General features: G+C 44.9%; 1 protein-coding gene across 5 annotated transcripts in view; it reads left to right on the top strand.

Annotated features, from left to right (window-relative positions):
• septin9b (septin 9b) overlaps window positions 1-13,412 on the top strand; it is a 298,107-nt gene that overhangs the window by 248,462 nt on the left and 36,233 nt on the right. For all 5 annotated transcript variants that reach the window (XM_055654243.1, XM_055654240.1, XM_055654242.1 and 2 more), the window contains 2 exons: window positions 1,297-1,378; window positions 5,597-5,734. In XM_055654243.1, the coding sequence (XP_055510218.1) occupies window positions 1,297-1,378; window positions 5,597-5,734 (220 nt within the window). The remainder of the gene's footprint in view (window positions 1-1,296; window positions 1,379-5,596; window positions 5,735-13,412) is intronic.

The raw sequence follows: 13,412 nt of genomic DNA, 5'->3' as shown, positions 1-13,412 counted from the left end.
AATGTTGATTTCTGATCAGTGTTCAGGCACAGGCTTTGCCTCACCTCTCAGTCTGAAGAAGGGTTTCGATCCGAAACGTTACCTATTTCCTTCGCTCCATTGGTGCTGCTATACCCGCTGAGGTTCTCCAGCACTTTTGTTGACATAGCTACAGTGTTGTGTAGAGTTCAAGAGCCTGATGGTTGTCGGGAAGAAGCTGGTGACCATGGACCTCAGACTCCTGTACCTTCTTCCTGATGGTAGATGAGGCTCTTTGATGAGACTGGCCGCTTTTGAGGCAACTCATTTGGGAATCTTCCAATCAAAATTTGGGGATTTTGACCAGGGAGTGATGAGGGACTGGAGATATATTTCCTCCTCGGGATGGTTTGTGACACTGAGGGGAACCTGCACGTGGTGGCGCTCCCACGTGCTTGCTGCCATTTATCAGCTGAGGGAGAGGGGTCAAAAGTGCTTGAATGCAGATTTTGCTTAACACAAAAGGACACTATGAGCTGGAGTAAAGCAGTGGCTGTTTCGGGCCGGGACCATTCTTCAGACCTCTGCTTCAAATCTCTCATCTTCTGAAGATATGAGACATCACCCATCCTTTTTCTCCAGGGATGCTGCCTGACCCGCTGAGATACTCCAGCACTTTGTTTCGTATTTTTTGTCAAAAGTGTTTCTCAGGTTTGGCAGCTGACTAAGCTTGGACTTGTTACTGAGCGTACCCGCACTGTCTGATAGACAGGGGGACTTGTTCAGGCCAGGGCTTGGAGCAGCATTTGGATCAATATCCTGCCTCTTAGAATTAGTGCAGCAGGTCAGTGATTGATAGATTGCAAGAAGTGCCATTTGATCAGCAAATGATAACGCCAGAGGTCAGGGGTGAATGGAAGTAGCTGGTTCTGGCTCATTGGTATCTGGTCCAGCTATTAATTTGTTCTGTAGTAGAACGTTCCCATCTGAGAAATGCAGTAATGATTTCATCACGCGGTTGGGTCGGAGACTCAAACGGAGTCTGGTTGAGGATGGAGACTCGGGATCGAGACGAGCTGAGGTGGATTGGAGCGTCACTGAGAACCAAGGGGGGCCGGCTTGGGGGAGTGGGGGGGGTACCGAGACCAAAGGGGAACCCAGTGGGGGGGACGAAGAAGGGATGTCCTTTTTATAACTTTGCCGGTGCCTTTGTGGCGACTCTTTTGTGTGCCTAGTATACAAAAACAAAGATTTTCACTTCACCGGGCTAGGTACAAATGACAATAAAGTCTCATCATCACCAATCAACCTGATTTGATCCAATTCCATTTCTTGCAGACATCGAAGAAAAGGGTGTCCGGATGAAACTCACAGTAATCGACACCCCGGGATTTGGTGACCAAATAAACAATGAGAATTGGTGAGTACCTCCTGCTACCGAGTTAAAACAGGCTATAACTTGTGGCAGCCAAGATTTAGAAGGATGTTGGCCAAACGCATGTAGGTGGGACCAGTGTAGATGGGGCATCTTGATTGGCATGGGAAAGTTGGGCCGAGGGTTTGCGTCTGTGCATGTGACTTCATTTACCACAATATATTGATATTCTAATATATAATATGATATGAAAATATTGCTTCAGTATTTTAATGGCAGGGACATAATCCTGAAGTCGTTTGGAGTGGTCAAAATGCTTCTGTCAAAGTTTAAGGAGGTGTCATAAGGGCTAGGAGAAGAGCCAAAAAAAGATATGGTGTATGAAGTCACTGCAGATGCTGATTTACACTGAGGATAGATACAAAATGCTGGAGTAACTCAGCGGGACAGGTAGCATCTCTGGTGAGAAGGAATGGGTGACGAGACCCTCCTTCAGACTGAGAGTCGGGGGAGAAGGAGACATAGAGATATGGAAGGGTAAGGTGTGAAAACACAGAACCAAGGGGACGATTATCAAGGTATGTGAAGAGGAGAAAATTTGTTAAGACCAAAGTTGGACCCTTGAAGACCAAAAAAGGTGAATTTATTATGGGGAACAAGGAAATGGCAGATGAGTTGAACAGGTACTTTGGATCTGTCTTCACTAAGGAGGACACAAACAATCTTCCTGATATAGCAGTGGCCAGAGGATCTGGGGTGATGGAGGAACTGAAGGAAATCCACATTAGGCAGGAAGGTGTTAGATAGACTGATGGGACTGAAGGCTGATAAATCCCCAGGGCCTGATGGTCTGCATCCCAGGGTACTTAAGGAAGTGGCTCTAGAAATCGTGGATGCGTTGGTGATAATTTTCCAATGTCCTATAGACTCAGGATCAGTTCCTGTGGTTTGGAGGGTAGCTAATGTTATCCCACTTTTTAAGAAAGGCGGGAGAGAGAAAACGGAATTATAGGCAGGAACGGGGTACTGATTGGGGATGATCAGCCGTGATCATATTGAATGCCGGTGCTGGCTCGAAGGGCCGAATGGCCTACGCCTGCACCTATTGTCTATTGTCCATTGAAATGAATGGTTCATTGTTAGTTGAGGAGAAAGTAGCAGCGAGGCATGCAATCAATAAAATTAATCAGGGGGGCAGTGAAAGTTGTTGGAGAACTAGGATGGGGGAGGGTTGTAAAGAGAGGGAAAGCATGGGTTACTTGAAGTTAGAGAAATCAGTATTAATACTGCGGGGTTGTAAGCTGCCCAAACGAAATGAGTTCAATGTAGGGAGGGATCTTCCCACTGTGGTGTCTCCCAGTGTAGGTGGGGAATCCATGACTCGGGCAGTTGTACAGCAAGGAAACAGCCCCTTCGGCCCAACTTGTCCATGCTGACCAAGATGCTCCATCTAACCTCATCCCATTTGCCTGTATTTGGTCCATATCCCTCTAAATCTTTTCTGTCCATGTTTATAGCAGGAAATTCTGCGGAGACGATTTAGGAGGATGTCGCCAGGACCCGAGGGTCTGTGCTATAGGGGGAGGTTGGGCAGACTAGGACTTTATTCCTTTGAATGCAGGAGGATAAGGGATGATCTTGTAGAGGTATATACGATTATGAGTGGAATAAATAGGGTAATTGCACAGTCTTTTACCCAGAGTAGGGAAATCAATAACCAGAGGTTTAAAATGCGGGGGGGGGGGGGGGGGGGGGGGGGGGGGGGGGTCTAATAGGAACATGAGGGACAACTTGTTTACACAAAGCCACCACACTCTGTGTGAAAACATGACCCCACAGACTCCTATTAAATCTTTCCCCTCTCACCTTAAATCTATGTTCTCCGGTTCTTGATTCTTCCCCCCCTGTGCGATCAACCTATCTGTCCCCTTATGCTTTTATACACCTCTATCAAGAATACCCCTCAGACTCTTGCACTTCAAGGAATAAAGTCTTAGCCTGCCACCCCCCCCGCTATTAGCTCGGCCCCTCGAATTCTGGCAACTATCTTGTAAATATTCTCTGCACTCGTTCCAGCTTAATAAGATCTTTAAGTGATGTTACTAAGTGACCCAAATTGAACACAATGCTCCAACTGCAGTCTTACTAATATCTTGTACAACTGTAATGCAATGTCCCAATATCCGCACTCGTCCCTCACTTGTAAAGGCCAGCATGCCAAAGGACTTCCTCACCACCTTATATACCTGGAATGCCATTTTCGGGGTAGGATGTACTTGTATTTCTTGATCCCTATGCTCTACGACACTTCACAGGGCCCTACCATTCATTGTGAAGGTCCAACACCTGGTTCAATTTCTCAAAATGCAACACCTTGCACTAACCTGAATTAAACTCTGTTTGCCATTCCTCGCCCCACTTGCCCATCTGATCAAGATCCCTCTGTAATTCTTAATAACATTCTTTACTGTATATGATGCCACCTATGCTGTTATAATCCATGGTGTTAAACATCTTGCTGAGGCTCGAGAAAGCTTGTGATGGTCTCAGATTAAGCTCAGCCCATTATAAGACCCAACTGAAATTGCCCTTGTCTAAGGGAATGATATGCTGGAGAATCGATTTCTTCACAAAAAAGCTGGATTTTTCAGCAAAGCAGCATCTATATGGAGCAAGGAAATAGGCAACGTTTCGGGCCGAACCCTTCTTCAGACTGATCAGATGCGGGGGTGGGCGGAAAATAAACTTTCATTTGCAGGAGCCCGAAGGCTGGGGGATGGGAGGAGACAGCAGGGGGACCAAGGGGAGGAGACAGCAGGACTAACAAAATTGGCTCATGTGGCCCCCACAATCCCCAACGGAATGTGTGCTGAACTAATTTCCTGAAGCCCTTTGTATGGGAATGATATGTTAACTAAGATACAAAACGATAAATTTGAAACTTAGTCACGTGTAAGCCAAATGGCACTTTCATTGAAATAAATTCCTCAAAAAGCTTTGAGGATATTGGAACATAAAATAAACACAGGAACTGGCTCAACCCACAATAGAATTGCTGAACACAAAACAAGGCCCATGTATGTGACATCATATCCATATTCCTCTATTCACTGCATATCCAAGTGCCTCTTAAATGACACTGTCGTATATGTGCCACCACCACCACCCCCGGCAGCACGCTCCAGGCACCCACCACTCTCTGCTTTAAAAAAAATTGCCCTGCAAATGACCTTTAAACTTTGCCTCTCTCACCTTGATCACAAAAGGCCATCCAGTAGAGTCATAGAGTGATACAGCGTGGAAACAGGCCATTCGGCCTAACTCGCCCACACCGGCCAACAATGTCCCAGCTACACGTCCCACCTGCCTGCGCTTGGTCCATATCCCTCCAAACCTGTCCTATCCATGTACCTGTCTAACTGTTTCTTAAATAATGGGATAGTCCCAGCCTCAACTGCCTCCTCTGGCAGTTTGTTCCATACACCCAACACCCTTGTGTGAAAAAGTTATCCCTCGGATTCCTATTAAATCTGGTCCCCTTCACCTTGAACCTATGTCCTCTGGTCCTCGATTCCCCTACTCTGGGCAAGAGACTCTGTGCATCAACCTCTTGTATTCCTCTCATGATTTTGTACACCTCTATAAGATCTTCCCTCATCCTCCTGCGCTCCATGGAAAAGAGACCCAGCCTGCTCAACCTCTCCCTGCAGCTCACACCCTCTAGTCCTGGCAACATCCTCATAAATCTTTTCTGAACTATTTCAAGCTTGACAATATCTTTCCTATAATATGGTGCCCAGAACTGAACAATATTCTAAGGCAAGCAAAAGGCAATAAATGCAATAAATGTATCCTGTATAATAATTTTCCAGTCATTAAAAATATACCAAAAGCTGAACTTCATAAACTTGCTTCCTGGAGGAGATTACTATTTTTGTTAATTCTCGTGTAGTTATAGTTTTATTCCTCCTAATGTAAGGATTTAATTTTGACATTAACTGACCTAAAATGGAGCTAAACTGAAAAACGACCTCAAATAATTACTTTAGACAGCTCGGCACGCTTCCTAGTGGGAACAAATCCTCAGCTATAAAACAACCACATCAAAGAAACAACATGGGAACTTCAAGGCAAATCTGAATATTATTTTTAATTTTGCCTTTTAAATCATGAAGTTTTAACAGTTGCTTTGAAAACTCTGCCGCAGTTCTGTTTCTCCTTGACCGGTTTAATTACATTTTGCATTTCTGCTTTTCCATTTAGTTGGCAGCCCATCATGGAGTTTATTAACGATCAGTACGAGAGGTACTTGAAAGAAGAGCTAACCGTCGATAGGAAGAAGCGAATCCCAGACACCAGAGTACATTGCTGTATATACTTCATTGCACCAACCGGCCACTCGTACGTACCTCTTGGTTTCTGCTTCAACGTCTTGGTTTACTGTTCTAAGAAAATATTGCTGAGACATTTACACAGGCAGCTGAAATAATCTGCTGGATATCTCTGTTCTCCATTGACTGACGAATTTTAAGTTTAGGTTTATTATTGACACGTGTACGGAGATCCAGTGAAAAGCTTTATCAGATCAGATAATGCTATGCAGAAATACAATTAAGTCAAACTCAGCTACAATAGGTCAAGCAAAGGGGAAGATGCAGTGGGCGGAATATAGTTCTCTGGATTGTAACTCATCAGTTCCATAGACTAAGTCCAATGTCCGCATTATGGTAGAGGTGAATTGGACAGTGCCTTAGCTTATGGAAGGACTGTTCCGAAGCCTGTGTACAGAGGAGAAGAAGTTGTTCCTGTCTGGTGGTGCACGCTTTCAACCACCAGAGACCACACCTGGAGTATTGCGTACAGTTTTGGTCTCCAAATCTGAGGAAGGACATTATTGCCATAGAGGGAGTGCAGAGACGGTTCACCAGACTGATTCCTGGGATGTCAGGACTGTCTTATGAAGAAAGACTGGATAGACTTGGTTTATACTCTCTAGAATTTAGGAGATTGAGAGGGGATCTTATAGAAACTTACAAAATTCTTAAGGGGTTGGACAGGCTAGATGCAGGAAGATTGTTCCCGATGTTGGGGAAGTCCAGGACAAGGGGTCACAGCTTAAAGATAAGGGGGAAATCCTTTAAAACCGAGATGAGAAGAACTTTTTTCACACAGAGAGTGGTGAATCTCTGGAACTCTCTGCCACAAAGGGTAGTTGAGGCCAGTTCATTGGCTATATTTAAGAGGGAGTTAGATGTGGCCCTTGTGGCTAAGGGAATCAGGGGGTATGGAGAGAAGGCAGGTACGGGATACTGAGTTGGATGATCAGCCATGATCATATTGAATGGCGGTGCAGGCTCGAAGGGCCGAATGGCCTACTCCTGTACCTATTTTCTATGTTTCTATGTTTCAAGTTTCTGTACCTTCTGCTGGAAGGGAGCAGTGTGAAGAAGGAATGACTGGGGTGGGACAGGGTCAAGTCTTTGATTATGTTGGCTGCTTAGCTGGGGCAGCTTGAAGTATCGATGGAATCAGTGGTGGGGTGTCTGGTCTGTGTGAAGGACTGGATCACATCCACAACTCTCCGCAACGTCTGAAGGTCTTGGGCGGAGCTGTTTCCAAACCAAGCCGTGATGCAACCCAGCACTTTCTAAAGTTCACCAGAACTTCTTCTCAATAATGTGCCTACCAATTATGGCAACCTGTTTAAAAACAAATCAGTTCAATGTCAAAAACATAATGGCTTTAAACGTTTCATAAATCTTTTAGAAACATAGAAACATAGAAATTAGGTGCAGGAGTAGGCCATTCGGCCCTTCGAGCCAGCACCGCCATTCAATATGATCATGGCTGATCATCTAACTCAGTATCCCGTACCTGCCTTCTCTCCATACCCTCTGATCCCCTTAGCCACAAGGGCCACATCTAACTCCCTCTTAAATATAGCCAATGAACTGGCCTCGACTACCCTCTGCGGCAGAGAGTTCCAGAGATTCACCACTCTCTGTGTGAAAAAAGTTCTTCTCATCTCGGTTTTAAGGGATTTCCCCCTTATCCTTAAGCTGTGACCCCTTGTCCTGGACTTCCCCAACATCGGGAACAATCTTCCTGCATCTAGCCTGTCCAACCCCTTAAGAATTTTGTAAGTTTCTATAAGATCCCCTCTCAATCTCCTAAATTCTAGAGAGTATTAACCAAGTCTATCCAGTCTTTGAATTTAAATGCAGTCCACAGATCCAGGCCACAATATAAAGTAGGATTTTCAAGGATCCCCAGGCTCAATTCTCCAGTTCATTTTACTGATTGTCACAAGACGGCCCACTCAGTTTATTCAGCAGGATTGCCTCGTATCATGTTGATACTTCGGTGGCAGCAGGAAACCCTTGATTTTTGTTTAGGATTTTCTACATTGTTTTTGAAGTATCTGACAGTAATAGGTGAGGAGATAGATAGTCCTCTTCATGCCCATGTTAAACGCAACTCTCGGTATCCTTAAATTCCAGCAAATTGCGTTGTAAAATTTGCAACTCAATGGTGTGAACATTGAATTCTACATTTTCTACTAATCCTCTCTTTCCCTGCCCTGAACTGACTGTAGGTGAGCAGGGAGAGGGGAAGAAAGCTGGAAAAGGGGAAATGAAATGTATTGCGTAGAAACATTGGGCTATCTGCCTGAGATGCACCTGCGGGTTGGGTTGGCTAGATGAGTTTATAGTCATCTCCTAAATGTAGAAACAAAGAACTGCCGGTGCTGGTTTATGCCAAAGATAGACATAAAGTGCTGGAGTAACTCAATGGGTCAGGCAACATCTCTGGAGATAAAGGAGAGGTGAGCTTTCAGGTCAGGACCCTTTTCAGAACAGGAACCTCATCTATCATTTATCTGAAGAGCTGTTGCCTGACCTGCTGAGTTTACTCCAGCACTTTGTGTCTATCTAATAGTCTTCTCCTGCCTGATACTGTAATAAGTCAAAAGTGTTAGACTATTATCTGAATGGTGGCCGATTAGGAAAGGGGGAGATGCAACGAGACCTGGGTGTCATTGTACACCAGTCATTAAAAGTAGGCATGCAGGTGCAGCAGGCAGTGAAGAAAGCGGCGAATGGTATGTTAGCATTCATAGCAAAAGGATTTGAGTATAGGAGCAGGGAGGTTCTACTGCAGTTGTACAGGGTCTTGGTGAGACCACACCTGGAGTATTGCGTACAGTTTTGGTCTCCTAATCTGAGGAAGGACATTCTTTCCATAGAGGGAGTACAGAGAAGGTTCACCAGACTGATTCCTGGGATATCAGGACTTTCATATGAAGAAAGACTGGATAGACTCAGTTTGTACTCGCTAGAATTTAGAAGATTGAGGGGGGATCTTATAGAAACTTACAACATTCTTAAGGGGTTGGACAGGCTAGATGCAGGAAGATTGTTCCCGATGTTGGGGAAGTCCAGAACAAGGGGTCACAGTTTAAGGATAAGCGGGAAATCTTTTAGGACCGAGATGAGGAAAACATTTTTCACACAGAGTGGTGAATCTCTGGAACTCTCTGCCACAGAAGGCAGCTGAGGCCAGTTCATTGGCTATATTTAAGAGGGAGTTAGATGTGGCCCTTGTGGCTAAAGGGATCAGTGGGTATGGAGAGAAGGCAGGTACAGGATACTGAGTTGGATGATCAGCCATGATCATAATGAATGGCGGTGCAGGCTCGAAGGGCCGAATGGCCTACTCCTGCACCTATTTTCTATGTTTCTATGTGTTTTATTGTCATATGGCCCAAATAGAACAGATTCTTACTTGCAGCAGTACAATTGAATACGTAAACATAGTACACTGTAAATAATATAATGAATGAAAAATGAAAGTTCAGCGCACACACACAAGCACACACACACACACACACACACACACACACACACACACACACACACACACACACACACACACACACACACACACACACACACACACACGCGCACACACACACACACACACGCGAACACGCACACACACACACACGCAGTCCCCAAGTTTATATAGTTCAGAGCTTATTTGGAGGTTGTAATGTGTTGTAATTGTGGATGGCTGTAGGGAAGAAGCTGCTTCTGAACCTGGACATTACAGTTTTCAGGCTCCTGTACCTTCTTCCCAATGGCAGGAGTGAAGTATGTGTGTGGTCAGGGTGGTGTGGGTCTCGGTGTTTCTAAGGATCTAATGCTCCTTTTGAAGCCACCTATATGTGTAATGATTTAACTGAGGCTAAACGGTGTGTGGTGAAACATCATATTGAGCCAGATAGTCTAAACACACCAGAACAAGAGGAATATAACATAATGACAGCACACTGAGTAAATCCTACAGTTATCCACTGTTACCGTAACCTTTATGTGGAGCGATGTTTTAAGGCACAAATCCAGTGATATTTTAGAAAAGTAAAACAGACTTGAAAAATTCCAGAGGTGGGCAGCTGGATAATGTCTAATCATAAATTGATGAGGTGTAACCAGATAAAATGGCATAAGATCTTGGCAAGTGATTTTTCGTGGAACGAAACAGCTGACTGGATTGGAAATGAGGACAAATGTTACAGGAAAAGAAAATCCAGATGCGCAAAATCCAAACTGGAAATTCAAGGTGCAGAGAGTAAGGCTTCAGGTACCGGGTGCACTTCATCAGGAATTGAACTTTGTAAACATTATTAACAAGTACAGACACTCTCCGACTTCCATAATAGTAAACCTGCGCTTACGTAAGCAATTCTTTAAGCCCACTGCTTTATTTCCGAGTTGTGCATCTCGGTAGCAGTGGGCTACTGCCCCCGCAAGTGGCCGTTTCCGCAAGTCTGGCGGCTGTTCTCGTGCATGCTCCCACCATGGTCTCCTTGCGGGAGCTCCCCCCGTGGTCTCCACGTCGGAGCTCCACTGTGGTCTCCACCTCGGAGCTCCCCCCGTGGTCTCCACCTCGGAGCTCCGCTGTGGTCTCCACCTCGGAGCTCCGCTGTGGTCTCCTTGCAGGAATTCCCCCCATGGTCTCTGCGTTGGAGCTTCTCCCATAGTCTTGATGCCAGAGCTCACCCCCTGGTACGACACAGTATGAAGAGTACATTTACATGTACACAGTAGCACTTCCATTTCCAACTTGCCTCACGTAAGTCGGGGAGTTTCTCCTTCTTTTGATCCCGTTTACCCAATCCAATCCAGATAGTTTTCACACAATTGTAATGACCATTATTTAAGTTGAAAGCATTTTTTATAGATTGACATAGACAGGGTAGACAAGCAAAATATTTTTCCCTGGATGGAAAAATCAAATACTAGCGAGCATAACTTAATGGTGAGAGGGGCAAAGTTTAAAGGAGATGTGTGGGGCAGGTCTTTTTTTTACACGGAGGGTAGTGAATGTCTGGAATGCACTGCCAGGGTTAGTGGTGCAGTAGTGGCTTTTGAAAGATACACGGATATGCAGAGAATGGAGGGATATGGGTTATGGGCGGGTAAATAAATGATGGTCTTAGCATTATGTTCGGCATGGACACTTTGGGCTGAAGGGCCTGATCACGTGCTGTACTATTCTATATTGTATGTTATGGATCCTAGTTCACTCTCGAATGAATATATTTTACTAAGTCATAATCTGTATACTGAGGCAATCCCCAACCCAAACCAACACATTTAAAACTATCTCAAATCATCATTCAATTCAGTTAGAAATGTTGGTACATTGTTCAGTGTTGATTTATCATCATTTAAAAGCATATGATCTTGGTTTTTGTCCATTCTTTCCAGCAGAGTTAAATCTTCCATATTTATAAGTTGTTCAATGATGGTTCTTCATTCTACTTCACCTGAGATCGTCTTAACCAGGAGATAATTTGTAATTGTAGATAAAAAGATACAGAATGAAAACAGGCGGCATGGTGGCGCAACAATAGAGTTGCCGCCTTACGGAGACAGAGATCCGGCTTCAATCCTGACTACAGGGGTTGTCTGTACGGAGTTTGTACGTTCTCCCTGTGACTGTGTGGGTTTTCTCCAGGAGCTCCGGTTTCCTTCTACACTCCAAAGATGTTCAGGTTTGTAGGTTAATTGGCTTCGGCAAATTGTAAATTATTCCAAGTGTGTAGGATAGCGCTAGTGCACGGGGTGATCGCTGGTCAGTTTTCATGCTGTATCCCTAAAGTAAAGTGGTCTAAAGGCCCTTTGGCCCACAAAGTCCGTGCTGACCATCAACCACCCATTTACACTCATCCCATGTTAATCTCATTCAACGTTATTCTCTCCGTATTGTAATGAAATCCCCTCAGTTTCTACCACTTTCGGAGTCATTTACAGCTGCCAACTGACCTTTGAAATGCACGTCTTTCAAATGTGAAAGCGAAACCAGAGCACCCGGAGGAAACCCACACAGTCGCACGCAAACTCCACACGGACAGCACCTGAGGTCAGGATCGAACCTGGGACCTCTGGCGCTGCGAGGCAAGGGCTCTACAAGCTGCGCCACTGTGCCGCCAAACTTGTTCCCAGACTGTAGAGTAATTGAATTCCCAGGTATGGCTTTTCATCTCCGGTTTTCAATTTGTATCCTTCACTGGGTAGAGTATCACAGGGGAACAACGCAGATGGAGAAGAAGGGCTGTTGGAAATGCAAGTAGAATCAGTCCCATCTGAAAGAGAAAAACAGGTTAATGATTCCCATGGGAACCTCTTCCAAAAACCAGTCAGTATTTCAGATTCAACCATCTGTCTTATTTTTCAACCTGTCTGCGTTTTAATTTTTAGTGCTGTTATTATCTTCATATGCTGTCAGTGCGTGTAAGGGTTATGATAAAGAAGAAATGGTTTCTTATAAAGACTGATTAACAATTTGCCACAACTTTTCTTTTTGGGGTATTTTGAATCCTGTTCTTAGTTTAGCTATTTAGTTTAGAGGTACAGCGCAGAAACAGGCCCTTCGGCCCACCGAGCCTGCACCGACCAGCGACCCCCCGCACATTAACACACACTAGGGACAATATACACCAAGCCAATTAATCTACATACCTGTATGTCTTCGTAGAGTGTGGGAGCAAACCAAAGATCTCGGAGAAAACCCACACGGTCACAGGGAGAACGTACAAACGCCATACAGACAGCACCCATAGTCGGGATCAAACCCGGGTCTCCTGCGCTGCAAGTGCTTTAAGGCAGCAGCTTTACCACTGAACCATCGTGGCCGCCCCTAGTTTCATAGATCCCATTTTATCTTGTCCCAAAATTCCTTGTCTGTGCCTTCATATATTTGTAATGAATTTTCAACATTAATGTACAAAGAATGGAAATATCAGATTACAGGTTTATTTCAATTGTATATTCCAGATGGTGTTTTGAACTGTTTCTATTTATCAAAGTTCTGGTCACCCCATTACAGGGAGGATGTGGAGGTTTTGGAGAGGGAGCAGTAGAGGTTTAGCAGAACGTTGTGTGGATTAGAGGGTATTAGCTACAAGGAGAGGTTGGACAAACCGGGTTTGTTTTCTCTTAGAAACATAGAAACATAGAAAATAGGTGCAGGAGTAGGCCATTTGGTCCTTTGAGCCTGCACCGCCAATCAATATGATCATGGCTGATCATCCAACTCAGTATCCTGTACTTGCCTTCTCTCCAGGTACAGAACTCTGGAGGTTGAGTAGAGATCTGATACGAGTATATAGCATTATGAGAGACATAGATAGGGTAGACAGTCAGAATCTCTTTGCCAAGATGGACATGTCAAAAATGAAAGGGTGCATCTTTCGAGTGCCAGGTGCAAAGTTGAAAGAAGGTGTTTAGTTTAGAGAAGCAGTGTGGAAACGGGCCCTTCAGCTCACACAGCCCCTACACTAGCATTCTCCTACACACCGGGGGAAATGCACGTCAGTAGGCGGCGCGACTCTTGTCAGCAGCGGCCTCTGCAGCCCGTCCGCGTTTTTATTATTTTTTGTCTATGTTTATATGTAGTTTTTGTTATTTTTTGTTTGGGGTGGGGGTGGGGGGGGGGGTGGGAGGGAGGGGGTAACTCCCTGCACTGGAGACCCGACTTTTTTTTGTCGGGTCTCCGTTGTCGTTGGGGCTGC

The sequence above is a fragment of the Leucoraja erinacea genome, chromosome 23 (genome assembly GCF_028641065.1).
Source record: "Leucoraja erinacea ecotype New England chromosome 23, Leri_hhj_1, whole genome shotgun sequence".
NCBI lineage: Eukaryota > Metazoa > Chordata > Chondrichthyes > Rajiformes > Rajidae > Leucoraja > Leucoraja erinaceus.
This window is presented reverse-complemented; position numbering and strand designations above follow the sequence as displayed.